General features: G+C 55.1%; 12 protein-coding genes across 12 annotated transcripts; 7 read left to right on the forward strand and 5 right to left on the reverse strand.

Annotated features, from left to right (window-relative positions):
- Window positions 1–17: 17 nt before the first annotated feature.
- On the forward strand, window positions 18–2,928 carry SCP_0409480 (Pre-mRNA-splicing factor ATP-dependent RNA helicase prp22; the record flags this gene model as incomplete). The annotated part of the gene is made up of 17 exons (XM_027757676.1): window positions 18–174; window positions 228–305; window positions 356–492; window positions 541–669; window positions 729–787; window positions 838–1,057; window positions 1,106–1,191; window positions 1,249–1,381; window positions 1,434–1,487; window positions 1,539–1,928; window positions 1,985–2,053; window positions 2,107–2,184; window positions 2,243–2,264; window positions 2,319–2,569; window positions 2,622–2,716; window positions 2,776–2,808; window positions 2,865–2,928. The coding sequence occupies 17 exons, from the start codon at window positions 18–20 to the stop codon at window positions 2,926–2,928; spliced, it is 2,055 nt and encodes a 684-aa protein (XP_027613477.1).
- Window positions 2,929–4,042: 1,114 nt separating this feature from the next.
- On the reverse strand, window positions 4,043–4,297 carry SCP_0409490 (hypothetical protein; the record flags this gene model as incomplete). Its single annotated transcript, XM_027757677.1, has 1 exon — window positions 4,043–4,297. One exon carries the CDS (start codon window positions 4,295–4,297, stop codon window positions 4,043–4,045), a length of 255 nt encoding a protein of 84 aa, XP_027613478.1.
- A 638-nt stretch (window positions 4,298–4,935) lies between these two features.
- Window positions 4,936–6,251, reverse strand: SCP_0409500 (hypothetical protein; the record flags this gene model as incomplete). The annotated part of the gene is made up of 3 exons (XM_027757678.1): window positions 4,936–5,223; window positions 5,272–5,902; window positions 5,956–6,251. The coding sequence occupies 3 exons, from the start codon at window positions 6,249–6,251 to the stop codon at window positions 4,936–4,938; spliced, it is 1,215 nt and encodes a 404-aa protein (XP_027613479.1).
- Window positions 6,252–6,398: 147 nt separating this feature from the next.
- On the forward strand, window positions 6,399–6,872 carry SCP_0409510 (MICOS complex subunit mic19; the record flags this gene model as incomplete). The annotated part of the gene is made up of 3 exons (XM_027757679.1): window positions 6,399–6,670; window positions 6,723–6,798; window positions 6,849–6,872. The coding sequence occupies 3 exons, from the start codon at window positions 6,399–6,401 to the stop codon at window positions 6,870–6,872; spliced, it is 372 nt and encodes a 123-aa protein (XP_027613480.1).
- Window positions 6,873–7,130: 258 nt separating this feature from the next.
- SCP_0409520 (predicted protein) lies at window positions 7,131–8,222 on the reverse strand (the record flags this gene model as incomplete). Its single annotated transcript, XM_027757680.1, has 3 exons — window positions 7,131–7,651; window positions 7,701–7,899; window positions 7,953–8,222. The coding sequence occupies 3 exons, from the start codon at window positions 8,220–8,222 to the stop codon at window positions 7,131–7,133; spliced, it is 990 nt and encodes a 329-aa protein (XP_027613481.1).
- A 4,132-nt stretch (window positions 8,223–12,354) lies between these two features.
- SCP_0409530 (Protein priB) lies at window positions 12,355–15,462 on the forward strand (the record flags this gene model as incomplete). The annotated part of the gene is made up of 10 exons (XM_027757681.1): window positions 12,355–12,425; window positions 12,497–12,554; window positions 12,615–12,682; window positions 12,733–12,777; window positions 12,837–14,074; window positions 14,128–14,225; window positions 14,276–14,380; window positions 14,438–14,497; window positions 14,546–14,798; window positions 14,849–15,462. 10 exons carry the CDS (start codon window positions 12,355–12,357, stop codon window positions 15,460–15,462), a joined length of 2,610 nt encoding a protein of 869 aa, XP_027613482.1.
- Window positions 15,463–16,060: 598 nt separating this feature from the next.
- Window positions 16,061–17,477, reverse strand: SCP_0409540 (hypothetical protein; the record flags this gene model as incomplete). The annotated part of the gene is made up of 6 exons (XM_027757682.1): window positions 16,061–16,295; window positions 16,380–16,490; window positions 16,554–16,920; window positions 16,969–17,144; window positions 17,196–17,308; window positions 17,361–17,477. 6 exons carry the CDS (start codon window positions 17,475–17,477, stop codon window positions 16,061–16,063), a joined length of 1,119 nt encoding a protein of 372 aa, XP_027613483.1.
- Window positions 17,478–17,786: 309 nt separating this feature from the next.
- SCP_0409550 (UMP-CMP kinase) lies at window positions 17,787–18,907 on the forward strand (the record flags this gene model as incomplete). Its single annotated transcript, XM_027757683.1, has 6 exons — window positions 17,787–18,039; window positions 18,104–18,160; window positions 18,211–18,452; window positions 18,506–18,632; window positions 18,690–18,754; window positions 18,809–18,907. The coding sequence occupies 6 exons, from the start codon at window positions 17,787–17,789 to the stop codon at window positions 18,905–18,907; spliced, it is 843 nt and encodes a 280-aa protein (XP_027613484.1).
- A 322-nt stretch (window positions 18,908–19,229) lies between these two features.
- Window positions 19,230–20,273, reverse strand: SCP_0409560 (Sphingosine kinase 1; the record flags this gene model as incomplete). The annotated part of the gene is made up of 1 exon (XM_027757684.1): window positions 19,230–20,273. The coding sequence occupies one exon, from the start codon at window positions 20,271–20,273 to the stop codon at window positions 19,230–19,232; it is 1,044 nt and encodes a 347-aa protein (XP_027613485.1).
- Window positions 20,274–20,470: 197 nt separating this feature from the next.
- Window positions 20,471–22,047, forward strand: SCP_0409570 (Hydrolase; the record flags this gene model as incomplete). Its single annotated transcript, XM_027757685.1, has 12 exons — window positions 20,471–20,615; window positions 20,674–20,762; window positions 20,814–20,973; window positions 21,028–21,096; window positions 21,148–21,218; window positions 21,269–21,317; window positions 21,369–21,443; window positions 21,503–21,581; window positions 21,638–21,707; window positions 21,760–21,788; window positions 21,842–21,897; window positions 21,956–22,047. 12 exons carry the CDS (start codon window positions 20,471–20,473, stop codon window positions 22,045–22,047), a joined length of 984 nt encoding a protein of 327 aa, XP_027613486.1.
- An 80-nt stretch (window positions 22,048–22,127) lies between these two features.
- On the forward strand, window positions 22,128–23,768 carry SCP_0409580 (Mitochondrial protein import protein; the record flags this gene model as incomplete). Its single annotated transcript, XM_027757686.1, has 6 exons — window positions 22,128–22,309; window positions 22,369–22,440; window positions 22,497–22,559; window positions 22,612–22,711; window positions 22,765–23,419; window positions 23,476–23,768. The coding sequence occupies 6 exons, from the start codon at window positions 22,128–22,130 to the stop codon at window positions 23,766–23,768; spliced, it is 1,365 nt and encodes a 454-aa protein (XP_027613487.1).
- Window positions 23,769–24,136: 368 nt separating this feature from the next.
- On the forward strand, window positions 24,137–24,958 carry SCP_0409590 (GTP-binding protein; the record flags this gene model as incomplete). Its single annotated transcript, XM_027757687.1, has 3 exons — window positions 24,137–24,227; window positions 24,294–24,610; window positions 24,668–24,958. The coding sequence occupies 3 exons, from the start codon at window positions 24,137–24,139 to the stop codon at window positions 24,956–24,958; spliced, it is 699 nt and encodes a 232-aa protein (XP_027613488.1).
- Between the last annotated feature and the right edge of the window lie 626 nt (window positions 24,959–25,584).

Consider the following 25,584-nt stretch of genomic DNA (forward strand, 5'->3'; position numbering starts at 1 on the left):
CCTTCCCATATTTGGTCATGTCTACTCTTCAGTTCTGGAAACCTGGCACAGTCGGTCCTGGAAGCTCCCTTGACAGAGCCACCGAAGCCGAAGAAAACGTTGTTCCATCTGCACCATTTACTTCTTCTCTCTCAATACAAGGGGCTCGTGAACGTCTACCTATATTCAAACACAGTTAGTGTCTCAGGATGTATATATATATATCTGCTCACTAACCTTTGTGACAGGAGAGAAGTTGCTCTACTGTGTCGAGAAATATGGTGCTGTCATAGTTGTAGGACAAACCGGCTGTGGGAAAACAACTCGTCAGTCTTATACGTGCTCATTAACCGGGACCGTGGCCCATGACATGCAGAACTCCCACAGTATCTACACGAAGTCGGCTGGTCCACAGATGGCAATATCATTGCATGTACACAGCCCAGACGTGTCGCTGCAACTTCGGTCGCAGGCCGTGTTGCAACAGAAGTTGGGACTCTGCTCGGCGATGAGGTACGTTTTGACAGTGTGATCTCGCGGTCTTTGCTAAATTACTCGTAGGTGGGGTACACCATTCGCTTTGAGGATGTGAGCGACAAAGAGCGGACGCGAATACTGTACATGACAGATGGAATGCTCTTCCGGGAGACGTTGGTCGACCCGTTACTTAGCCGTTATAGCGTGATCATGGTCTGTTTGGTTGGAATTCACTCTACCTTGGAGGCTCATCCTGACACAGATGCATAAAGATTGATGAAGCTCACGAACGAAGTGTCTACACAGATTTAATGCTGGGAATTCTGAAGAAGTACGGTATTGTTTCCATTGACTTATGGCTTTCTCTCACGTCTTGTACAGGATACGCCGGAAAAGGCCTTCGCTCAGACTTATCGTCTCTTCGGCGACGTTGGATGCTACTTCTTTTTTGGATTATTTTGCAGCCGGAAATTCTCCAGGCGAGGCTACCATTGTGAGTCTAGAGGGCCGCATGTATCCCGTGCAAGTAGCCTACCTGCAAGAACCAGTATCAGACTATGTGCGTAAGGCTGCGGAGGTCGTATGGAATATTCACATGCAGGTATGACCTGTTTATAAGTGGAGATCTCTTTCACTGACGTGGAAATAGCAAGGTTCTGGGGATATCCTCGTTTTTCTTACCGGTCGGGAAGAGATAGATCATTGTCTGGAAGAACTCTCTGAGATGCTGCCGAGGTGTGTTCCAATTGTCGATCGTGATCTTCGACTCCACTCATGGCTTTGACATGACAGCTTACCTCAGAACGCTATGAGGCTAAGGTTGCTTGCGTTGCATGCAGGTCTCACGACCGATGAGCAAATGAGAGTTTTTGAGCCATCTGAACGTGGCAGCCGCAAAGTTATCGTGTCCACCAACATAGCCGAGGCAAGACGCTTCGTATATCGCGTATCTCGACGTCACTAACGGATAGCAACAGGCGAGCGTCACGATCGACGGCATAAAGTTTGTGGTGGACTCTGGCTTTGTCAAAGTCAGTGATACGCGCTATCTGAATGTTCCGTTTACTCATATCTTTGTTTAGATTCGCACGTACAATCCGACGACCTCTTTGTCATCTTTAGCAACTGTTCCTATCTCCTCCGCGTCAGCTACACAACGTGCCGGCCGAGCGGGGCGCACTTCCTCAGGCATATGCTATCGCTTGTACCCCAAGAGCGCGTTGGACAGCATTCCTCTGACCACTCAGCCGGAAATCACTCGTACAGATCTAACAACGCCCATCTTGCAACTCAAATCCCTCGGCATCGATGACCTCATGAAGTTTGAATGGGTCACCGCTCCGCCTGCTAAGAGTGTCCTTCGAGCTCTGGAGGGGCTTGTCGCCGCTGGAATGATAGGTGAAGATGGCCGGTTGACCGTGACTGGAGAAAAAGTCGCCGAGTGTCCGGTCGAGGTTAACATCGCGCGAATGGTACGTAGCAACGAACCGTATCGTGTGCGGGTACCGTACGTTGACGAGCGGTTCAGTTGTTCACATCCAAAGACTACAACTGTGGTGAAGAAATCCTGACGATTGCCGCTATGACAGCTGTTCAGGTGAATTTTACTGTTAGCACCACCTGTCCTCCGATCTGACGTCCAGTGATCAGGATGTCTTCGTAATACCAGATGGTGCAGCTGGCGCTCTAGCCGAGTTGGAGCGCAGGAAATTCACGGCTGAGGAAGGGGTATGTCGCGCGTGCAATGTATGCGACAGTGTAACCTCAGCTAATGTTGTCTCCACAGGACCACCTTACTTTGTTGAATGGTAAATTGTTCCGCTTCGTCTTGGAGTCATAGTAATCCCGATGCTTCCCATCAGCGTACAATGCTTTCACAAGATATGGTCGCTCCTCATCTTGGTGCAAATCACACGCGCTATCGTTCCGGGCCATGTCTCGCGCCGTCTCTATCAGATCACAGCTAAAGAAGTACATGCAACGATTCGGGCTCCCACTGGAGAGCTGCGAAGGGGATGCGAAACGTCTCCGAAAATGTCTCGTCAGTGGATACTGGCGAAATGGTGCGCGGTGGGTCGCAGATGGTACTTATCGCTCTGTCAGAGGAAACACAGTGAGCTTATTGCAGCTGATATTGCGAGCTGTGGTGCTGATTGGTCACTTAGACTTTGCACGTACATCCCAACTCGGTGCTGTTCACGAGGAAGCCGCGTTCGGGCTGGGTGGTCTTCCATGAGATGGAAGAAACGAAGAAAACTCAGTATGTCACTCGCCTTGTGTTCTATTTTATTTCGTGTTGAGCTCTCGGACGCGCTCCAGAATCCGCATTCTGACTGAGATAGAATCCGACTGGTATGTCAGAATACTGGTGCTACCTTGTGAGCTCGCTCTAATTCTTTCCTTCAAAGGCTTCTGGAGTACGGCCACAAGTACCATGACAAACGCACTGGCGCCGCTGTATCATCTCAGTGATCACGGTTGGGGTTGTCATTGATTTATTATGGCGATTAACAGCGCAACAATGCGCAGTGAGATATTTGGAGATGCCAAAAGACACTAGGCTGCAGCAGACACTGCTGTATGGAGTACTCTCGAGGAAAACTTGCGGTGTTCTGATCGTGCGAGACGGGTATGCATAGCATAAGATTAGCGACACAGCTGCTGACAGCATGTTTTGAGAGCATGGGTATCGTGGAATTCAAAGATGGGTAGCATGTCTTCGTAATATCACATCTGCCGCGCTGAACAAGGCGGCTGATGCGTCGTCTCTGAAGACGAAGGGTGTCAGCGAGATGTCGGAAGACGACACACACAAGAGCACGCACACTTTATAGCTCAGATTATAGACGACCTCCTTCACCCCCGTCTGGATGATCTTTATAGTGCACCTCAGACACGGGCAGCTACGAGCGCAAGTTGGTTAGTGCGCTGCGCTACTCTTAGGCGAGGAAAACGCACGTATTGCAGTAGAGCACCGCACCATCTCCGACACGCTCTCTGCCTGCCTCCAGCAGCGCGTTCTCCTCTGCGTGGAGACAGAGACACTCGTCCGGCGTCTCGTTCCCACTGTTGCACCGCGCGCATCCGCCCTCGTTACAGTTTGTGAGCCCGCGAGGCGTGCCGTTGTATCTGTCCAGCTGAGATCAGTGCCACCACACGATGTGCAGGAGATGTGAAGGCGTACCCGGTGGCAAGGATCCGATTGTTGCGGACTAGGATGGCACCGACACGACGCTTCATACAGTTGGAGCGGTGGGACGCGAGCGCGGCAAGCTGCATGAAGTACGCGTCCCATCCCGGCCGGAGGCGTTGCGGGTTCAACAGGTTCAATGCGTCGAGGTGGGCGTAGAGTGCGGGTATGGTGTCGAATGAATTCACGATGCGCAAGGTCACGAAGGGCTCTACGCGGAGTAGCGAGGGCGTGTCACTAGATTCGTCCAGCGCTGGAGGAGTTTGCGCGCTGGCCGCCTCTATGCCGTAGAAGTGGTCGTCGTGCTCTCGGACGAACTCCTCTAGAGATGGCGTTGAATACCGTGTCCTGCAGGGCGCTGCTCACGCGTAAGATCCGCACAAGGCGCGTAGCCGCTCACCGTGTTGCGCGCTGGAAACGCGTGAGGAGGGGCCCGTCGACGCTGACGACCATGAAGAACGGGCGCGTGACGAATGTCTGCAGCGCGTCCCGCGTGTTCAGGTCGACGGTTACGAAGTTGGCGCGCCAGTTCTGCGTGACGTGGTGGAGCATCTGCGCGAGCGACGCGAACTGCAGCGGGGGGTTGTGTTGGAAGTGTGAGCGATACGGCACAGCAGAGGGCGGGAATGACGATGAGATGGGGGACGCCATGCTCAGAAAGGACTGCCGCTGTACTATGAGACTGTCGTCTGCGACCGCTGTGTCGACGAGCAGGACGTCGTCGGTCTCCCTGCTGGTCGTCGAGCTGGCATCGGAGGATTCGCTTTGCTTGGAATCATCCTCGTTCTGCGCGCATAGAGGCGCGTTGAGTGAGAGGTCAAAAGTGAGAATATTAGCCAATATTGGTCGCGTCGCACCTGCACTAGCTGGACGGGCTGGAAGCCTTTCGTCTGAACGAGGTACTCCTGCACGGTCGACTTTCCAGCCGATCGCGTTCCTACAATCGCGATGAACATGCTATCATAGTTTGCCAATCTCGTTAGCCGGGTCAACATTCATCTCGATCAGTGCGGGGACATACTCGTCGCGTGAGTTGCAAACACGTTGTCACCGCCGGTGTTGTGCGTCGTCAGATCCGAATCTGAGTGGAGAAACGACAACTTGTTGAGCATCGGTGCAGCCACTTTACGTATATACACCCCAGGCTCGGGATCTAACGAAAGGAGCTCTCGCGTGAATACCGGTATCGCCGTGGGGTCTAGCAGAGTTTGAACGACATGACCGTACACATTAGATGCACTCAGTTATGCGAGGATATGTACAGGCTGACAGAAATCCTATGCAAAACTTCATGAACCCTTAGCCGCTCCTACCACCACTTTCTTCGGTATCGCGCCCTTTTCCTTCAACGCCTTCCTCCGTTTCTTGGCAGCAGCCCTCCCGCGCGCCCTCTCCTCCTTCGCGGCCTTCATGTCCTTGGGCGCGGTAGTCCGTAGCATCTTGATGTGTGTGGGTATAATCTGCTTGGGTATCGGTGGCTTGCCCTGGTGCACAGCCGGGGGAATCAGCCACGAAGAGCGCAGCGTCGGGATTTGCTCGAGCAGGGGGGCCATCTCCGTCAACTCTGGTGCAGAGCTCTGCGAGAAATATTAATAGGCTGTCTCTGGCGAGACACGTGCGCTCACGTCTATGGCCATGACCGATACCCTCCGCAGGCCCATGGCCTCGGACAGCGAGAATTCTGCACCTTTCGGCAGCGGAACGAGGCAGATGTCGTCGCACATGTGCCCCGAGAGGTCATCCGGGCGGCGCGCAGAGTTGCACGCCGAGACGAGGTGGGGGATGTGCGCGATGAGGAGGGGCGGGTCGATGTCGGCGCGGCAGACGAGGATGAGTCGCGGGTACCGTCTGGGCTGTTGCGTGTCTGGCTCGGAGGGCTCCTGCCCTGCAGTGATGATCGTGCGGGATGACTGCGCGAGCTGCTCGAGCAGCTTTGTGACCTCGTTGATGCCGAACGTGAGATGCTGGAGAATGGGCGGCTCGGGGATTGCGGTGGCTTTGCTGGACGATGCCAACACTGGCTCAGAGCTTGCTCCGCCGGTATCGTCATGGGCTGCATCTGCCGTCGCTTCTGCGACGACAGCACCCTCCGAGGAGCCGTCGACTTTCCGTCGTTTCGGCACGCGAGGTCCCGCGGCAGCGCGCTTCCTCTTCCGGCTCTGCTTTTCGCGATGGAGGTGGAGCTCGGAGACGCCTTCGGCCATGGCGACGACGCGTGCGAGGATGGAGTTCTGGAGGTTCACGGGGACAGACGGCCTTGGACGCGACGCGAGTGAGCGGCGATCGCAGCTGAGAAAAATGGGCATCACCAGTCAACGCGGAATGGATTGTCGACGACGCTCTTGTAGACGACCTTGCTGTTCTGTTTGTCGCGGGGTCTGGCGCGGTTGGAGCCGCGGTGGGTGTACGAGCGCGCAGCCTGGTCGGACATGGTGGCGGCAGAAGGCAGGACGCGTGCAGGTGACGGCTTCCAAAACGAGCCGTGCTCGTCCGAGAGGAAGCTGCACGCCGCTTTCACTGCTGTACTGACCATGGGCGCAAGCCAGTCCACGCCGCACAATGAGGAGAAAGTCTTCGTCGCAGAGACCCCCATCCAGGCGAGCATGTCTCCCTCTGACGACGCACACAGGCCGCTCACATTCTCCCCCCACAGTTCTCCCAGGACGTCGTGAACCAGCTCGCGGACCACCTCGCGTCCCCGGAGACGTCCCCGCAGCGCCAGTCCACCCTCGACGCCCACGTCCGCGCGCGCATGCACGCCGAGCTCGAGCGCCTCCGCGAGGAGGAGCAGACCGTCAAGGCGGAGATCGAGCGCGCACTCGAGAAGGAGAACCTCGACCGCGAGCGCGAGATGGCCGGCGAGGAGACCGCCGCGGACGCGGTCGGCGCCGTCAAGAGCGGCGCTGCGCTCTTGGGCGACCTCGAGGAGGTCCGCAAAAAGGTCGAGCGCTTTCATGCCAGGCAGGAGCTCGAGGGCTACGCTGCGGTGCAGGAGAAGGGCGAGAGCGTCGTCTCGTGCTACAGGTGAGCATCGTTCCTTGTCTTCTAACGTATGGCGCCTCACCGCACCCGCCAGGTCACATCCTTCCACGCCGCTAGACTGCTGGCGGCAAGTTAGCGAGTTCAAAACCTCTGTCTCACGACTGGAGCAGGTGCGTTTTCTCATGCACCCGCTCTCCGCTCGTACTAAATGCTGTCACAGCAATATGTGAACTCTCTCCGATAGTTTCCATGGGATGTATCTGTGTTAGACTGTCGACATCCTATATTCCATTCCCAGAGCACGCGAGAGCAAAATCAGCTACTACAACAATCGACTGCAAGTACAAGGTATTAATGCTACTTTCATAAAGGTCCGGGCGTAATCTTCCACGTCGTGAAGTCCGTAAATACCGTAAGTCAAAAAGCATTCAGCAAAAGTCAGGAGCAAAGGATCCGTCTAGCAAATAGGGGGATAAGCAGTACATCGTCAGAAGTGTGCGCGTCAAACCATGTTGTCGGCCGACGGCCCCTGATCTTCGCCGCCATATGCGACGCCTATCGCGTCCTCCGGCTCGTCGATGTCCTCCTGTTCATCAGCCGAGCCCGTGCTCATGTGGGACAGTCTGCTGTGGGCCATCCCGTTGTTCCGTCCAGAGCCCAGCGGGAGGTAGTTGGCTATGGAGCGTCTGATATCGAGATGCTCCAAGGCAGCCATGATGAGGCTAGCCGACACGCGGTTCTGGTGCTCCTCGCCGCTCTCGGTGGAGTAGACCGAATCCGAGGTCATCGTCGACGGCCGCTGCGCCATGAGGGGGCGGCTGAGGAACGGCCGCACGGAGGGGGAGTCTGGCTCGGCGAGTTCTCGCTTAGCGGCCTTGGCGGTACGGGAGGGTGACGGTGGTATGGGAGAAGACGATGACGGAGTAGAGGGCGTCGGAGATTTGGATATGGATTGACTGAGGGGACTTGGGCGGATGGGACGCGGACCTGAGGCTCTGCGCGGGCGAGATAGGGCATCTGCTTCTGCTGGACGGGTGAGATACAGAAGATGGGGCATATAGTGGGTACATACCAGGAGTCTTAACCGCCTTCTTGGCGGCAGCCCTGGCCGCCGTCTTGGCCTCCTTCTTGGAAGGGCGCGGAGAAGGGGTGCGCGAGATGAAGGAGACTTTCTTGCCGGTGTGCGACATCGCCGCCGGGGGTTGGTTGCCGGCGAACGCGCCCGAGGAGGTGTTCCGGCGTGTGTTTTGACGCAACTTCTTGCGTTCAAGCTGGAGGGAGAGATGAGCACTGATGATAGACGATGCAAGGGGAGATCACGGACGGCTTCCTTGCGATCCTTCTCCCCCTGGCGCTTGATGCACCAGCCCCACCACTTCCAGATGAGCACGGCGGCGACGGCGAGGAAGGCACCGCCGACTGCGCCACCGACGATAGGGGCTATGGGGACGGTGGACTTGGAAGAGGCAGCCTGTGTGGGAGATGCAGAGCCGCTGGTGATAGTGGTGGTGATGACCCTCTGGGAGGTGGGAGTGGCGGATTGGAGCGGAGAGGGGGTGGTTGGCGGGAAAGTGGAGGAGGCATTGGCGGACATTCGAGAGAGGGAGAGTAGCGCAGTCTATGCTGGGCTGTGCGACGGTGGAGGATAACGAGAAGAAATGCCGGAGGAACGGAAGCGCATGAATGGACTAGCGGACGGTGGGGAAGATCAAGAGTGTGCATGCTGCTTCCGCCTCGTGTAAGTAAATGGTCACCTGCTCTCCCCCTCAGACTGCAGCAATATTCGAGACTTGGATCGAGTCTCGAGGATATATATTCGCCAGCAGCCTCGCAAAGACACAACAAGCGTCATCCAAAGCCAAATAGCGTTCCTATGTCGCTTAGCCTTCCTACCCTCTGCAAGCGCTGCCTCCTCGGCATCCTGCAGCTTTCCCACCTCTCCAGCGCCGACTCCACCCCTGCGGGCCCCGTCGCCGACTCGTTCGTCCTCTGCCGCACAACGCTCTCGTAGTCCACCTTCGCCTTCTGCATCTCCGAGGACGCGTCCTTGATCCGCTTCGACAGCCCCTTCGATCGCGCCTCGTATCCGCTCAGATTCTTCTCCGCCTTGCCCCCCTCCTTCGCCATCGTCTCCCGGCGCTCGTCCAGTAGCGCACTGATCCCTGCGATCTTCCTCTAGGAGCGAGCTCGGCTGAACCCATGTTCTCGAACTCGCGTCGAATACCAGCTGCCGCCGGATGTGCGCCCACGACAGTGTCTCGTCCACCTCCTCCAAGCCCGCCAGCACCGTAACGCCCTGTTTCAGCTCGCGTTCAGGTAGCCCAGCGGTGTCGCGAGCTCTCTGTCCATCGCAGACTTCGCCGCTGCGATGCTATCATCCGTAGGGACCACGTAGGTCGACAGTGTGCCGCCCGGTCATGAGCTCCCAGTAATAGGATGCACAATTGAGTCGTGCTGCAGCAGGTCGGCCAGCTCCGCGTGCACCAGCTTCTCCACGGGTACCAACGGCCTCCTCGCTTTCCATGATTGAAAGGTCCTCCAACAGTCGAACCACATGCATCGTGCTGCACTACTTGCGTCCGCCGGGCCAATGCCTTCTGTTCTTCCTCTTCGAGCAGCTGTTTGAGTCTAGCATTCCGATCGTCTGAGAGTCATCTTCCACCACGGCGCCCTCTACTTCTCCGACCGCCTCGTCCCCAGGGGGAAGAAGCTCGAAGTTGTTCTCGGGCTTAGGGAGGCTCATAAAGCCAGCCTTCAGTGCACGTTTCGCCGAAGTCATACGCAGGCGCTGATCGCGCGGCGTTTCCCCGACAGCAGTGTATCCCTTGGGGTTTGATACTGACCGCGTCTCGCATGGGCGACCAAGGAGCGACTTGAATTTGTCACTCCTCCTAGTAGCGCGTCACCTGCTCCGATAGGGAGGGGAGTCACCAGACAGTTCGGTGTGAAAGCTCCCTGGTGTCGAGGAGTAACGCCCTCGAAGCCTGTTCCACCTGGGCGGTCGGTGTATTCTCGCCATCGAGTGACGGCGTTTGCGCAATGGTCATGTTCCGCGAATTGCGAGCCTCAGACGTTACGTTGTCATCTGTGCGCTGGGACGTGAATAAGCAACTAATGTTCCGACTGAGAAGTGCACCCACTTTGAGGTGCAATCCGAGGTGTCTGTGTCATGCGAGCTCTCAAAGCCTTGGTACTCGCTCAGCAATCGCGCGTTGGCGTCGCTGCCACTTACGAGCGCTTTCGCGTTTTCGCCGGCCTGGCCAACCTTCACGGTATCCTCCAGCTATACTTCCCCTACCTGAGCTGTAGGGGGTACCAGCTTCCGTCGCCTCCTTATCGGCTTAGCCTCCCCGAGTGACTGGATCTGCACATCTCTCGCAGCGATGGACTTCGTTTGGTGCGGCCATTCTGTTTTCTTGGGTGAGGGATCGAGCCACTCGTACCAGCGTGCCTTGCACTGCTTAGGTCTTGCCGACCAGGACGGAGGATATGCGCGCCCTGTGGTGTCAAGTGTGTAGTGAGCGCACTGGGACTTAACTCAGGTTGTGGTTGCGTACCACTGGTTCTTGCCACTCTGCCGATGACGTGGACCATACTATCGTTACCCCGGTATTGCAATCAGGCCTAGTTGTGCAATTTCGCGATCTCGAGCCATTCCGCTGCACTGAAAATTGTGAAAATATATGTAGTGGATTTGCATGATTCCAGATACCTTCACTGCACAACTTGGATGGAAAAGATGAGGAGGAAGTCGATGAATTGCAAGCGCCACCGCGGTGGTCATCGTTCCGTTTTTGGAAGGTGATCAAGTTGGTTGGCCTCAAACTCCAAGTAAGTACTGTTTCAATTCCGGAGACGAGAGAATACACAATGCCGTGTGCGGTATATTGGTGCACTTTACGTGAGAATCCCAGCTAAGGATCGGTGCCAAAATTTTCTCTTCCCGTACAAGTGGTCGCATCGTGCGACACTTGACGCCGGACGTTTCAGACCCTCTTATGCTGCAAGCACAACGGTGAAACAAATCAATTGCAACAGCTTGTCGGATGCACAGTCAAGGCTCAGCAAGTTTATTGTGATGTACATACAGGTCGAATTCAGACCTAACTTCTGGACATGAGGTCGCAGCGCTCCATGATCATGCCGTCGTCTCCGCAGCGTTCTTCGACGCTTCCATGGTGAAAGACGGAACTTGCCTCCGTCGCGGCCGTACACTCGCGGAAACATGGGTGTTGAATTTACATACACGAATCAATTTAATGGGGGCGTCTCTCTCATCAGCTCGATCACGGTGGTCCATGCACCGGGGGTCTATGCGTTTTGACTACTGTGATTGTCGCCGTTGCATGATATTGAGGAAGTGATGATCAGTGGTTGTACCCTAATTTTGGCAGACCCTGCGTGTCCTTCCTGCTCCGAATTTTTTGAATGGTGGGCTGTAAACTTGCGCTCTTGTCGGATGGTGGTATCGAATGGCATGGAAAATTAACGGATGTTGATCTCGTCTGGCTCTTGCAAGGAGAGTGACATCCGCCTGACGCCGTAGGAAATTGACAATTTCAGGCTCGGTACCAGGATTCCTTCAAGCTGCAGGCACACAAAACGATTCACAATGCGGCTCACCCGAGCTGAGATGGTGCATTCATATTGATGGATCGGGAACACCTTTCCTCATCCATCGCGTCGCTCCAGGGTTGATGTTGAAACAGATCACGCACTGCAGTAGAGAGAGGTTTCTGGCTTCGGTGTCTTCGTAGCATGCGACTCAGGCAAAGGCTGGACCAGAACCAGCACCGGAATTGAACCTAAGTGTGCCGTTATTCTGTGCGGACGTCCTGCGCAAAGCTCATGGGGGAGAGTTCATGGGGAAGCGGAGCCAACATACTGTATTCAACTTCCGGTCCGACTTAAATTTGGGGAGAAGGTGATCTTTCAAGGTTGTCCATATCGCCGGTGCCATCGATTGGTGTTGGCTGGATTGCCGCTTGACCCATGGGTACGTCGTTGGGCGCCGTTGCACAAGGTTGCCGTTGTTGACCGAGACGAGAGCCTCGGACGGCAATCGAATGTAGCGGTGGTGAGCGCAGGTTCGCCGGCGGTTGTGCCGCCAAAAGACGGGTTCACGGGAAGCAAAGACGAGCCGGAAGGAGTCCGGAAGGCCGAAGGCTAGGGAGGGTATTTGCCGGATACCGGGTGCTAATGGTCGGATGATGACCGAGGGTGTATATATTATATTGGGGACACGACGAGCGTGTGTGCATGGCTGGGAAGATGGGAGGGAGTCTCATGACAGTAGACTTCAAGCAGGCGGACGTACATGGGAGGACAGCTGAGAGAGCGCGTCTTTGATAGGCGATTCCGCTCTCAGCAGCTGCAGAGCTACTTCGCTCAGGCCCCGGTTCTAGCTCGCGCAGGCTGCAGTTTAAAGTGGATATCTATACGAGAGGATAATAAAGCCAAGGATATATACGACAGCATAGTTGCCGGAAACGAGCCGATCGGGGTCCGCCGTTCACCTTAACCGGCGCCTCTCCATCTGACCACCGTCCCCCGCCTGCCCCCCTTCCTTCTCCCCACCACCATCTCCCCTCTCCTTTTCTCTCCTCGACCCACCCCGCGCTGTTCCCCTCGATCGCCCAATCTTCGTTCCCGGCCCTCGTTAGCCAGCCGGCGGCCCTTCTTGATCACCGTAGTCCGCGCTCCCTCTTTCTCTTATCCAACCAGCAATGGACCAAGAACAGCCAGCACAGCAACCTCAGCTCCAACAGGATGACCCCTCCGACCACTCCAAACCAACGTATGTTTCCATCTCTCCCTGTTTTCCATCGTGCTTCTCCCCCGTTCTGATCACCGATATTCTCGCATCAGTGGCAAAGCCCCAGTTGTCAGAGGTGCCAGAGCATGCACGGTCTGCAGGCAGGCAAAAGTAAATACTATTCCTTATCCCCTCCACCTCGTGCACTTCCATTCATTCCGTGTCAACTAGATGAAATGTGTCGGCGCCGACGACGCTAACAACATCCCATGTCAACGCTGCAAGCGCGCAGGCTTAGAGTGAGCATCAAATATTACGTCCATCATTCAATATTAACTGTCGTTCACAGTTGTATATTTGAGAAACACCGCAGGGGTCGCAAGCCTGGCTCCAGGTATTATCCTCTCCGTAACTTATTCTCTTCCGCCGTATGTGAATTGTGCATATTCGCAGGCTATCCGAAGCCTCCAAAATGCTGCGTCGCTTAGAAAAAGGTTTGAATAACGCCAAACAGAAGTCGACAAAGGACTCCGTTTCCCTCCCGTCTATTGCCGGTGCTTCCGCAGACGGCCGGTTTCACTTCGACCTTGCAAGCGGTTCTCGTTTTCCGAACAATGAGCTTCCCCCTCTTAACCTTCCCCCTCACTTCCAGGAAGGCTCCCCTCGAGACGGTCAAGAGTCCGAATCTGACGTCGATGAAGATGACGAAGACGCAGGCCGCACCGAGGGTGGAATGTATCCCGCCAGGCTCATAAAAAAGGAGAACCAGCGCCATTCTTTCTTCAAGACCATTCTCAATCCAGAAGTTGAGCCTGCCCGTCCAGGCGGTTCAGACCGTAGTTACTCCCAGGCTAACACACAGTCACCTCCCGCGAACAGTCGGCTTGCCAACGAATCATCTCCCTTCTACAACAGCAACCCTCCGCTCAAGGACCCCATTGCGGCCGGTATGATTGACGATAAGACTGCCCATGATCTTTTCGACATGTTCTTCATCCGGCTTAACCAGTTCATCAATTTGTTCGACCCCGCCCTGCACTCTGTGGAGTATGTGCGCTCGCGCTGCCCGTTCCTCTTCACCGCGATAATTATGGGGGCCTGCAAATTTTTCAAACCGGAATTGTACATGCCTATGCTGCGACTCGCACACGAGTTCGCGGTGCGTGCGTTTGCAGAGAACTGGAAACGTGTGGAAGTGGTGCAGGCATTCGCGTGCATGACATACTGGCGCGAACCGGAGGACACCCGCACCTGGACCTACATCGGCTACGCGTGCAGGATGTCCGTCGAGCTCGGGCTTAACCGCTATGTCGGCAAGCGCACGACGTACGAGAGCGATTACGAGATGCGTGAGCGCCGCAACAAGGAGCGCACGTACCTCGTGCTTTTCGTGCACGACCGCAGCCTGTGCATGCAGACCGGCAAGCAGTGGATGCTGCCCGAGTGCAATCTCGTCAAACATGCGGGCACTTGGCATGAAGAGGGGGGCTCGCAGATCCGCCCGGAGGACGTCATTCTCGCCGCGTTCGTGCATCTCAGACGTATCGCGGGCGAGATTATCGACATCTTCCAGATGCGCCAAAGTGTTCCCGGCTCGCACCAAGGAGACACTGAGACCGACATGCACCTGAAGACCCTTAATTCGAAATTGGACCAGTGGGTGCAGCATTGGCAGAACGAGATGCAGAGAGGTATGATATTATCGCTCGAATTCTGTCGACGTATTTCTTATATCGTTGTGTAGCTCATGGGGAGACATTTCATTTCTCCTTTCTGAGGTGCTTCCAGCAGTATGTCCGCGTGTTTCTTAACAGTTTCGGCGTCAACACGTCACCGACTCCTGTGCGTAGCGTGCTTCTTTTGTTGAATTTGTCACTAAACGACTTTACCAGCCGAGCAGTGCTTTTAGCGATGTGCGAGCGCTCAATACATGCTACGCCAGTGCTATGGACAACCTCCAGGCAGTCGCGAAAGATTTCGCCTCCATGAGCGTTCTGGTAGTTCTTGGTGGTTATCCGACACATTATTCTTCTCTGACATCGTCTTGGTTTCAGCGCTACGGCCAAGACTCTATCACTGTGATGACGGCATACTCCGCAATTTTCCTGCTAAAGGTATGTATGTTATAACGGCATGCATGTTTCTATACTTAAACGTTTCAGCTTCTCCGCAGTGCCAATAGGCTTGAGGAATTGAAGGACAACGCACAGGATGAGATTTACGGCATGATCACCAAGACGGCAGATGCGTACCAGGAGGCGGCTGCGCTGTCGCCGGCCTCCAGCTCCGCAGCGTATCACTCGCGCTTCCTGCGCAGCTTGGTTACCAACGATACTTACAAGCAGAGACAGCTGCAGCAGGCCGAACAGGAGAAACACAAACAGGGCTTACCGCCTCCTGGACATCGCCCGCAAGGTAACCTGATCGCCGTTTCACATCGACGCCTTAAACTCACCTGTTTTTAGCTTCGTTCGGCCCGGCAGCTCAGCCAACGCAAAACTACTCGCCGGTGCAGATGTATCCTCCAGTGACGGTACCATTGTCGGTCCCAGTCGATCGTCATCCACAGATGGACCGGCATCCACAGAATTACCACTACTCACCGTCCCCCAACGTTCCGACGCCACCTCTCGTGGGGCAAGGGCCTTCGCCTGCATCGTCAACTTCAATCCCCTCGCAGCCATACTCATACGCTCGCGAACCCGAATACGCGTCCACTTCGCCGGAGTCCGCAGGGCGCAGCGGGGCGCCCAGCAACTACGGCTACTCCGGTCCCTCGGTGCCTCCGTCGACAGCCTACGCCCAGCACCCCGCCCAGCCAACATCCTTTTCCGAGCTAGTGTATTGGCACCAAATGTTCAGGGAGGCTGGCATGAGCGATGGCGCGGACTCGGCGTATATGGCGGGGTACCCGAGTTACGGCGTGAACGACGGCAGCGCCCCTGTTTCCATGGCTAGCGGGTATGCTCCATCCACCCCATCGTACCGCGAGCCTCACCACGGTTATGCGCACCCGCAATACCAGCAGTACCCGATGATGAACGGATACCCTGCGCCGACCACGTTCAATGGTCGTTGATTTCACTCCAAATGTTGTTTCCAATGTACATAGCTGCTTCTTCCTTTCCTTTTGCCTGTTTCATCTGCGTTGTCGCTGTCCTATTTGTGCTGTCGTCGTTGAGTCACCCGTTCCATATCATAGAGCATATCGTCGCCTAGTGCTGTCTTGGTACCCTGTGTAAAACATATTGGTCCCCGATTGTCTCGGTCTTTGTTTGCGAACTGTATGGGCCGCTGTTTGGTCTGTTTGCCTGGCTGTTCTGATCAGATAGAGTGTCCGGCGACCGTACTCCGCATTTTAATCGAGCTCGCCGGAGGGGAAGCATGGGCATCTTGCTCGGTGCCCGATTCACCCAAGATTGAAGGCCGGGCCACTGCCGGGAGCCGCTCGGTAACATCCGGATCACGTAATATTTGGCCGACCCTTGACTTTAGCAGTTTAACTTTACGGGTCATCGACTCCGAAGACCACATATATATGGACTAGCCGGAAAAAAAATGTACAAAAAACACGACTGAAAGTGCACCATCGCAATGCCATTCCAGGTAGGCATTACTCATGCTCAGACTTCACCAGTCCACAGAGCCAGCCAGCGTTGGCAAGGCCAAGCATTATCTTATGAATCATCTCCGATGTAGAAGATGACGACTTCACGTCCCACCCCTGCCACAATCCTTGGAATCCCACGATCCGCCATGAAGTCAAATGTCCGCACATAGAGTGGACGTGATCCAATGTTATACACGGTCGGCTGCGCTTGGATGTAACCTGTGTTGTACAGGTGAATGACTGCACCCTTCGTTGGGGGGGCAGCTGATATTGCAAAGTATTCGTGATAGGTTGGACACCATCTAGGAAGACACGTTGGTCAGTAATTCAGTGGTGCATCAGAAAGTGGTATGCGGGTGGTCGTCACAATATAGGTTTCAACGTACCTGAAGTGGTTACCACCTTCTGTAAAGCTCGCTCCTGAGACGCTGGGCTTTCCGCCTTGAAGGTTCGCCATATCCCATATGGCAAACTTGGACCCGTAAGCAGCGCCCACTCTGTACGCAGGTGCCACAGAGAGGTCAATAGAGCGAGAAACGAACGAAGAAACGCGTGCTCACACGTCAGCCGAGTCTCTCCGCCAAGAAACAGACCCTGACCATTTCGTGGCGAGGCCGGTGACAGAATCGGATAACGCTCTTGGCTCCACAAGCTCGAGGACGCTCGAGCGCCAGCCGCCCTGTTCGCCTTCGTCAGGGTCGGATCGCCAATCTGTGAGGAAAATAGAGCCACGGCAGTCCGAGACAAGGAACTCTTTGCTTGTGGTGGGATGAGAATTTACGGTTGTGAGGGGGTGCGGGAACGCCACAACATAGGCAGTGGGTTGTGGCCTGTTTAGCAAGCCGGATTGCTCGTCCACCTCGGGCAAAGGTGGAGACGCAATGACAATGCTTGGGTCGAGGTCCCAGACCATGAGCATCTTATCATCTGAGCACCATTTTAGAAGATCTATCATGCTGGACGCAACAAGCGTACCTGACACAGTCGCGACGTATCTAGAACTGTCTTCGGTTCGCCCTCCGCAGAACGCCATGTCGTTCACTTTCCCATGGTGTCCACTCAAGCCACCACCGAAAGGAAACACGTCCTCTTCAGATCCAACAGTTTTTGAGAGAAGGAATAAGCCAAAATCGGCACCAGCAGCTGCCAGTCTGCGCTCCTCAATAAGTGCACGAAAATAGGGCAAGTGTGGCGGAACGTACTCAAACGACCACTCGTCGGATACTGAGGGTGAAGTCACGTTCGATGACCATGCCAACGCGGTAATACGCGTGCCGATGTGGAAACTAGCGATGACCTCGCAGGTGGTGGGTGTCTGTCTGGAGAAGTTCAGCGCGCCAAGGGAGGTTCAAGAGACGCGTTCATACGGTCAAGAGGACTTCCACTGTGTGATTGCCGCCCACAGCGACTAAGTCTGTGCCATCCTCGTGGTAGCACGCGCGGACGACGTGTACATCTGTTCCGTGAGCGTGTCGAACGTCCATGGCGGTATTGGAAGAAAGTCGGTATTTGCAGCCACAGTGTTGTTTTGGGATGTTAGAAACGCAAGGCGCTGGACAACAAGGCCAAATACCCACCTGCTCTTTCTGTCCATGCCAACCAAGGCCCCAAATCCGTTTCTCTTTCTCGGCATTTCCGTCCTCTCCTTCGTCTCTTTCTACGGCCTCATCAAGTATAGAGAGGCCGCTCATCCCGCATCAAAACAGCCTAGACATCAGGACCATCCGCTCGTTCCACCACGCCGCAAGGACTCGGATTGATCTAAAAGCGGCGGCTTGTCGGACACGTATACCATGCCTGCTTTCATTGACAAAATTGCTGGGGCATTGCACCTTAAGAAACACCATGTTGAAGAGGGTGTTACTACTGCGAAGGCCCCAGAGGATGACGCTGGCTCCAGTGCTCCAACGGCATCAGCAGCGCACAGCACTCCCAATGCGGATAACGCTCTGGATGTTCCTGCTACTAGTGCTAGTACCACTAAGACTCCGGTTTTTGATGATAGCAAAGTTTCTGTCATCTTCGTTCTTGGTGGACCCGGAGCCGGTGAGGTCATACACCGTGTAGATCAATACGACGTCGTTCATTGACGCCAACGATTCTCCTTCAGGTAAGGGCACACAATGCGCCAATCTCGTCGCGGATTTTGGCTTCCGCCATTTGTCAGGTGGGCTTGCCCGCGCACTTGTTGTGTTGCTTTCTGAACAGGCCGTACAGCGGGAGATCTTCTGCGTGCAGAACAGAACCGTGAAGGCTCCGAACACGGTGAGATGATCCGCACATACATCAGGGAAGGCCAGGTTGTTCCCATGGAAGTTACGATCAAGTTACTGGAGAACGCAATGCGTGCTGTGCTGGAGGAGAAGCGCGAAGGCAGCGGCTGGGAAGGTGGCAAGGGCCGCTTCCTCATCGATGGTTTCCCCAGGAAGATGGACCAGGCTGTCAAGTTTGACGAAGATGTGCGTTTGTGTTTTACCTCGTTCCTCAGATGCTAGAATGCATCTTCGGTCAGGTTTGCCTTTCTTCGCTTGTGCTGTACTTTGATACCACGGAAGAGGAAATGACGAAACGTCTTCTGGAGAGAGGCAAGACCAGCGGTAGAGAAGACGACAACGAAGAAAGTATCAAGAAACGTTTCAGTATGTCTACTCTTTCACCATGTCATCTCCGAATATTCACGAACGGCGCGACTTCAGAGACGTACAAGGAGCAAACGATGCCTGTCATCGAGTACTACAGCAAGCAGAACAAGGTCTCAACTGTATGTTTTGGTGCGATTCGCTGTGCAAATTCCATTTGACCGCTCTATTGTCAGATTGATTCCACAACGACTATCGAGGGGGTTCACGAGAAGGCCAAAGCGACTATTGAGCAGCTTTTCGCAGGACAATTCACGCAGAACGTCACTGTCTGAACGTCTATCTGTTGCATACAACATGCCAGTTACAATGATACCGACGAGATTACTTAGATACAGCGCCACTCTTGACAGCTACAACATAATTAGAATCTTCTGGACAAAGACACTGTCTCCGCTAAGATTTCCTCCACTTGCAATCTTCCAACCTATCGAGGTCATGCAAAAACTAAGAACCTGCACTTATTCCTTGAGAATCTGGCAAAGCTGGTCGCCTTGCCCCCGTTCTCTATACGAAGAATATCCCCGTCAGCGCAGACTAAGTGAGCAGGCTCATCGCTCTCGTCCTGTATGCTCTCGTTAGTCCCTGACAGGCAGGTCACACGCACTGCTGATCACTCACAGGCTTCCATTCCCATCCACCGCATCGGAAATATTCGACCACCGTCGGGCCGTTCCCCTCATCAACGGTGCTACCGTCATTCGCATACCGCATGCTCGCATGCGCGCCATTACGGTACGCAGCTTGCAGTACAGACCCGAGTTTAGGTGCAAACGCCGCCCTCGTGCCTTCCGAGTCCACTGAGATCGAGGGGTCTCTGAAGGGACGAACGACGACAAGGTCAAACGATGCTTCTGTGGGCTTGAAGTCCGACTGCAACGGCGTGATCCTGAACTGGGGCTCCAGGCGGTCCACGTTGACTGTGGACACGAAGTAGGCAAACGGGCCCTCGAGGACCAGCGGCGCGTCCTTCGTGCTCTGCGGGTGCGGCACGAACTTGCCCTCAGCTGGGTCGTAGATGTGTACTCGGCCGGCGTTCATGGCAGGGTGCAGCCTGACGGTGGCGCGGTACCAGCGAGTGATGTTTTGGCGCGCCGCGACCTTGAAGCGCTCGATGCCCGGCACGGAGGAGCGCAAAGCCTCCGAGTCGTGCAGGATGGAGGCATGCAGAGCGGTTGACGTTACCACCGCGGATGCTACTGACCGACGCGGCTTGTCTGGAGCGTCGAGGTCGGTGAGGGCGAGTGTCAGAGGAATGGTGGGCCTGTCGTTAACGAAGGCCTGCACCGATTTCAGCTTGTAGTCTGCGTGATCCACCTCGCCGGTGTGGGGGAAGATGGATGAATACAGCGCATTTGCTGTCCCACACGGCACGAGTGCGAAGGAGACGTCGGCCTTCGGGTCTGGCGCGTTGATGATCTCGTGCAGAGTGCCATCACCGGCGCCGAGGACGACAGTGATGGGATCTTCTTGTGCAAATGATTCACGGAGAGCGGACGCAGCGTGGCCTTGGCTTTCTGTGACGATGATCTTGTCGACAACCTTTGAGCTCTTCTCGATGAGAGGCAGGACGTGCTCCTGAAACAGCTCATTGGCGGTGCCGTCCCCGCAGACCGGGTTGTAAATGACGAACACGGGCATTATTCGATGCAAAATGAGCAGCTGCAGTATTCTCTGTTCGCGAATGAGGCGAGAGCTGTGGAGAAAGCAATATTAATATTCGTTACGCACCGGGATCGTGATTAGCCTGAGTACACTGGAGAGACGCCGGGTAGAATCTGGATTATCGCGATCGGGGATGAAACTCTCGGAGATCTTATCTTATCTCTCGTCCCCTCATGCAGGCTCTCCGCTCCTCCGTCAGTCTGCTCTTCAGGCCCTCGTCCATAGCGCGCCCCATGTCGTCCGGAAGTGCCCCTCCTGCCTTCAAGCCTTTCAATCTGGCACTCATACAGCTTGGCCAGGTCACTGCAGACAAGGCTGGTGCGTCCAGCTTACTGTTCGACGGTGATCCCCGGACCTATCAATAGTCTCTGGACAGCCAACTTGAAGCATGCGCGGGAGATGATTCTCAAGGCGGCCGGCGGCGACGGAGGGGCAAAGCCAAAGCCCGACTTAGTTGTTCTTCCTGTGAGTATTGTTTCGATCTACCCTTGCCTCGTCTCATCTCAAGTCATCCAGGAATGTTTCAACTCCCCTTACGGCCACGTACATTTTCCGGTGTATGCAGAGACTATCGGATACACACCAGGCAAACCCTATGATGTAGTAGCATCTGTGAGCGAGTCTGTCAAGGTGCTCTCCTCGACAGCCAAGGAAGCCGGCGTCTGGCTTCTCGGAGGTGTGTTTGATTGATACTCAATGAATCTTCGTTTATGTTCTAATTGGGCTATAGGATCGATACCCGAGCGCGATACTGACGGTTTTAAAATCTACAATACAGCAACTGTCTACTCACCTAGAGGTCTGTTTGAGTGACCTCCGCGCGTTTGCTATCGCGTCATTGCGTTCTTAGGTGAACTAGTCGCGACGCATCGCAAAGTTCACCTGTTTGACATCGATATACCCGGAAAGATCACCTTTAAGGCAGGTACCGGTCATGGATCCGTGATTCGCTCGCTGAAGCGCAACTCAAGGAAAGCGAGACATTGACGGGAGGCACTACCATGAACTTCTTTGACACAGGTCTAGCCGTGCGCTCTTCCCGTGTCTCTCACCGCTGAGACCGTAACACAGACTTTGCCCGTATCGGTTTGGGCATCTGCTACGATATACGTTTCCCCGAGCTCGCGATGACCAGCGCACGGAAAGGTGCATTACAGGATTCTGTGCGTATCTCCGCGATGCTCATTCGATTTGCCTTTCGCCAGGCTGCCAGATCATCATCTATCCCTCTGCATTCAACATGACCACCGGTCCATTACATTGGGAGCTATTGCAGCGAGCGAGGTTGGCACGAGAAATCTATGTCCACGATAACTTTGTTTGATCACTATGCCGCACAGAGCCGTCGACAACCAAGTGTACTTCTCCATGTGTAGCCCTGCACGGGATCTGACTGCTGGATACCACGCGGTGAGCGCTGCGATCAAGTGGTCGGCCATCCTGCTGAGCAGTACTTCGACAGTGGGGTCACTCGATGGTTGTCGATCCGATGTGAGCATTTTATCGCGGCCAGCGAGATGGCGTCTGACATGTGGTATCTGCAGGGGCAATGTTCTCGCAGAGGCGGAAGATGGGGAGGAGATTATCTACGTGCACATAGGTACGGCGACCTGCGACGCGGCGGAATATTTGTAACAGTGACAAATCGCCGTTTGCAGATCCACTGCCATTCCACGAAGCACGGGCGGGGATCCCGGTGACGGTTCAAAGGCGGTTCGATGTGTACCCCGATGTGAGCGAGGGGTTGTGATATTCTCTTGCGCGATGTTGCGACGTTATGTACAGTGTGGAAAATACATATGTTTTTGTTTCGCATTTCACATAACGGAGATGACGCCCGATCAGGAAGACGAGCGCCTATTCGTGGGCGAAATTTCTGGCAGGTTCCACCGCATTCGACCCGTCCGTTTTAATCCTCCCTCCCTTCGTTCGGTCTTTACTCATCTCTGTCCTTCTTACCACTCACTCTCATCTCCACTACTCACCCCATACCCGACGATGGTGAAGGAAACGTGAGCTGCCACGTGCGCTTTATGCGACCCTGAAGACTGATCATACTGCCTCGCCACAGCAAATACTACGACCTGCTAGACGCATCCTCAGGTGCTTCAGAAGCCGACTTGAAGAAGGCGTATCGCAAAAAGTGTGTTTCGAGTTTCTGTCGTGGGTCCGTCCTATCGCTCATCTGGTGTTGTACAGGGCCTTGCGCTTGCACCCCGACAAGGGCGGGGATCCCGAGCTTTTCAAAGAAGTGACACATGCGTACGCCTCAAATGATAACCGCTTTGCGACGCTGTTCACCTCTACTCTGCAGATATGAAATTCTTGCAGATCCACAGAAGCGAAGCATATATGATGCACGGGGAGAGGCGGGTTTGTCGGAGTCGGGAGGAATGGGCGGGATGGATCCACAGGTATGGCCGGTTCTGCGTACTCCACGTTTCATTGTACTTGAGGGTTTTTTCAGGATCTGTTCAGCCAATTGTTCGGCGGCGGCGGTTTCTTCGGTGGCGGGCCATCACGAAACCCCGGTCCTCGCAAAACGAAGGATCTTGTGCACCGTGTACATGTCACGCTCGAGGACCTCTACAAGGGCAAGACGTCGAAGCTCGCGCTCACTCGCAACGTGATCTGCAGCAAGTGCAACGGCAAAGGCGGAAAGGAAGGCGCCGTGCAGACGTGTACTTCATGTAACGGCAACGGTGTCAAGATCACGCTCCGCCAGATGGGCCCGATGATCCAGCAGATCCAGCAATCGTGCGACAACTGCAACGGCACGGGCGAGATGATCAACCAGAAAGACAAGTGCAAGACGTGCAATGGGAAGAAGGTCGTCTCCGAGAAGAAGATGCTCGAGGTGCACATTGACAAAGGCATGAAGGGTGGCCAGACTATCACGTTCAGAGGCGAGAGTGACCAGGCGCCGGGCATCACCCCGGGCGATGTCATCATTGTGATTGAGGAGAAACAACATGAGCGGTTCAAGCGGCAGGATAACGACCTGTTCTACGAGCACGAGGTGGACTTGTTGACTGCATTGGCTGGCGGCCAGTTTGCGATCAAGCATTTAGACGATCGGGCACTTATTGTCAAGATCGCGCCTGGAGAAGTCATCAAACACGGTATGCATATTCTCTCGCGACTCGTGTGTCGAGCTGTCGTTGAAAACTTTCTGTAGACGACCTGAAGGTGATTCAGGGACAAGGGATGCCATCGCAGCGACACCACGAGCCTGGCGACATGTTTGTGCACTTCACCGTCAAATTCCCCGACCACATTGACCCAGAGGTGATCCCGTTGCTTGAACGCGTGCTGCCACCGCGGGCGGCGATGGAGAAGTTGCCGAAGAGCATGATGCAGGAGGAGGTGGAGCTGATGCAGGTGGACCAGCGACAACGGGTGCGGGCAAGTGGTGGAGAGCCGATGGACGAGGATGAGGGGGAGCCCCGGGTGCAGTGTGCGAACCAATGATGTGGTCGTCGGGGGACGGACTGTATATCGGGTGCCATGTCAATTGCCCGGTTTCTGCTGCATCCATCGTAAGCTAATATTGTACCACGGCGTAGTTGCATCCACAACTAGATTTTTCTTTCATGTCTACCGCGGAGGATGGAATGTCAGACTTTGTACAATTTGTTTCCGGAGCTAGCTAGTGCTATCGCTCGTGTAGGCGCGACGGGCACGTGAACGCAGGACTAGTGAACATAGCACTCTCACTTGTCCTCATACCCTCCTTTCGACGATACCTTCCTTTGCTTTCCCCTCTCCCTTCACATCGTGAGTACCTCGACGCGACCTGTACCCATCTTTCTCGCTCATGCACTCTCTTAGCGCACGCAATGCCGAACGTATCCTCTTATCCCCCCGGAGAGCCTTCGGCGCCGCCACGCCGCCCAGACATCAAGAGGAAACTCGTCGTTGTCGGTGACGGTACGCGTCTTTTGTCCATCACACGTCGTTTTTGTGCCTTTTGAACTCCTATTTCTCACCATCAAGGCGGCTGCGGCAAGACATGTCTCCTCATCGTGTATGCAGAGAACCGCTTTCCCGAGGTGCTTCCACCCGTACTATATGCATTTCATTACGCGTCTGACACCACCCACTCCGCGCCACAGGCATATATACCGACCGTGTTCGAGAACTATGTCACTCAGGTGCAATTCGACGGCAAGCTCGTCGAACTTGCGCTCTGGGATACAGCGGGACAGGAAGAGTACGACCGGCTAAGGCCACTAAGTTACCCAGAAAGCGACGTCATCCTCGTCGTGTTCTCCGTCGATTTCCCCGTCAGCCTCGCGAACGTCCAGGATAAGGTGCGTCCCTTTCCTCGAGATTGCCCTGGCGCGTCGAACCGACCCTCCTGCGCGTAGTGGTATCCGGAGGTTGCTCATTTTTGTGAGGACACGCCGCTTATACTTGTGGCGACGAAGATCGACCTGCGGAGAGACGAACAGACACGGCGGATGCTGAGCGCGCAAGGGCAGACGCCCGTGTCGTCGGAGCAGGGCGCGAGCGTCGCGCGGGAGATCGGCGCGAAATACATCGAGTGTTCAGCGAAGACAGGTACGAACGTACAAGAAGTATTCCATCTCGCGCTGAGGGAGAGTATGAGGGGGCGATGGGGGAAGATTGTGAAGCAGCGGCGGTGCGTGGTGACGTGACGGGGGGTGCATGGCAAGACGGGGAGGTGATCAGATGGACGCGCATTCGTTGAGTTATCCTGCACATCGCATTTGCTTTTGATCTATCAGCATTACAGTAGAGCTGTACGCTATACATTGTACTGACCTTTTGGTTTCTCGCATCTCATTCTGCTTTCGTGGGGCGCGGATAGAGGCGACGTGCAGTCTTGACAGACACAGACACGAGGTAGGCAAACATGAGGAGCATGACGGCTGCAGTGCCGACGTCGATGTAGCGCAGGTCGTCGGATACGCCCACCGGTATTGTGACCTCTAGGTCGTGTGGAAATGCATCATAGGGTATGACGGAGAGACGAGAGGACGGAAACAATTTGGGGGGTACGTATGGCGCCAAGTCGTCGGGCATGGAATGCGCGGCTGCTAGATTGTTAGGCACAGGCTTCGGAGCGGTTGATTCAGGCGTACCGGAAGTCGGGCAAGCCCAGAAAGCGGTAGGCGGACGCAAGGAAATGGAGTGGTACGGTGACTGCGAAGCGGGGACAGGATTCCCGTAGCGGGCATGCAGAGGAACTTCTAGCGTAAGATCAGAGATGGCATTCTCTGCGAGAAATGCATGGAGCAACAGGACAGAATCTGCGGAGGCT

The sequence above is a fragment of the Sparassis crispa genome (assembly GCF_003851025.1).
Source record: "Sparassis crispa DNA, contig_000003F, whole genome shotgun sequence".
Taxonomy (NCBI): domain Eukaryota; kingdom Fungi; phylum Basidiomycota; class Agaricomycetes; order Polyporales; family Sparassidaceae; genus Sparassis; species Sparassis crispa.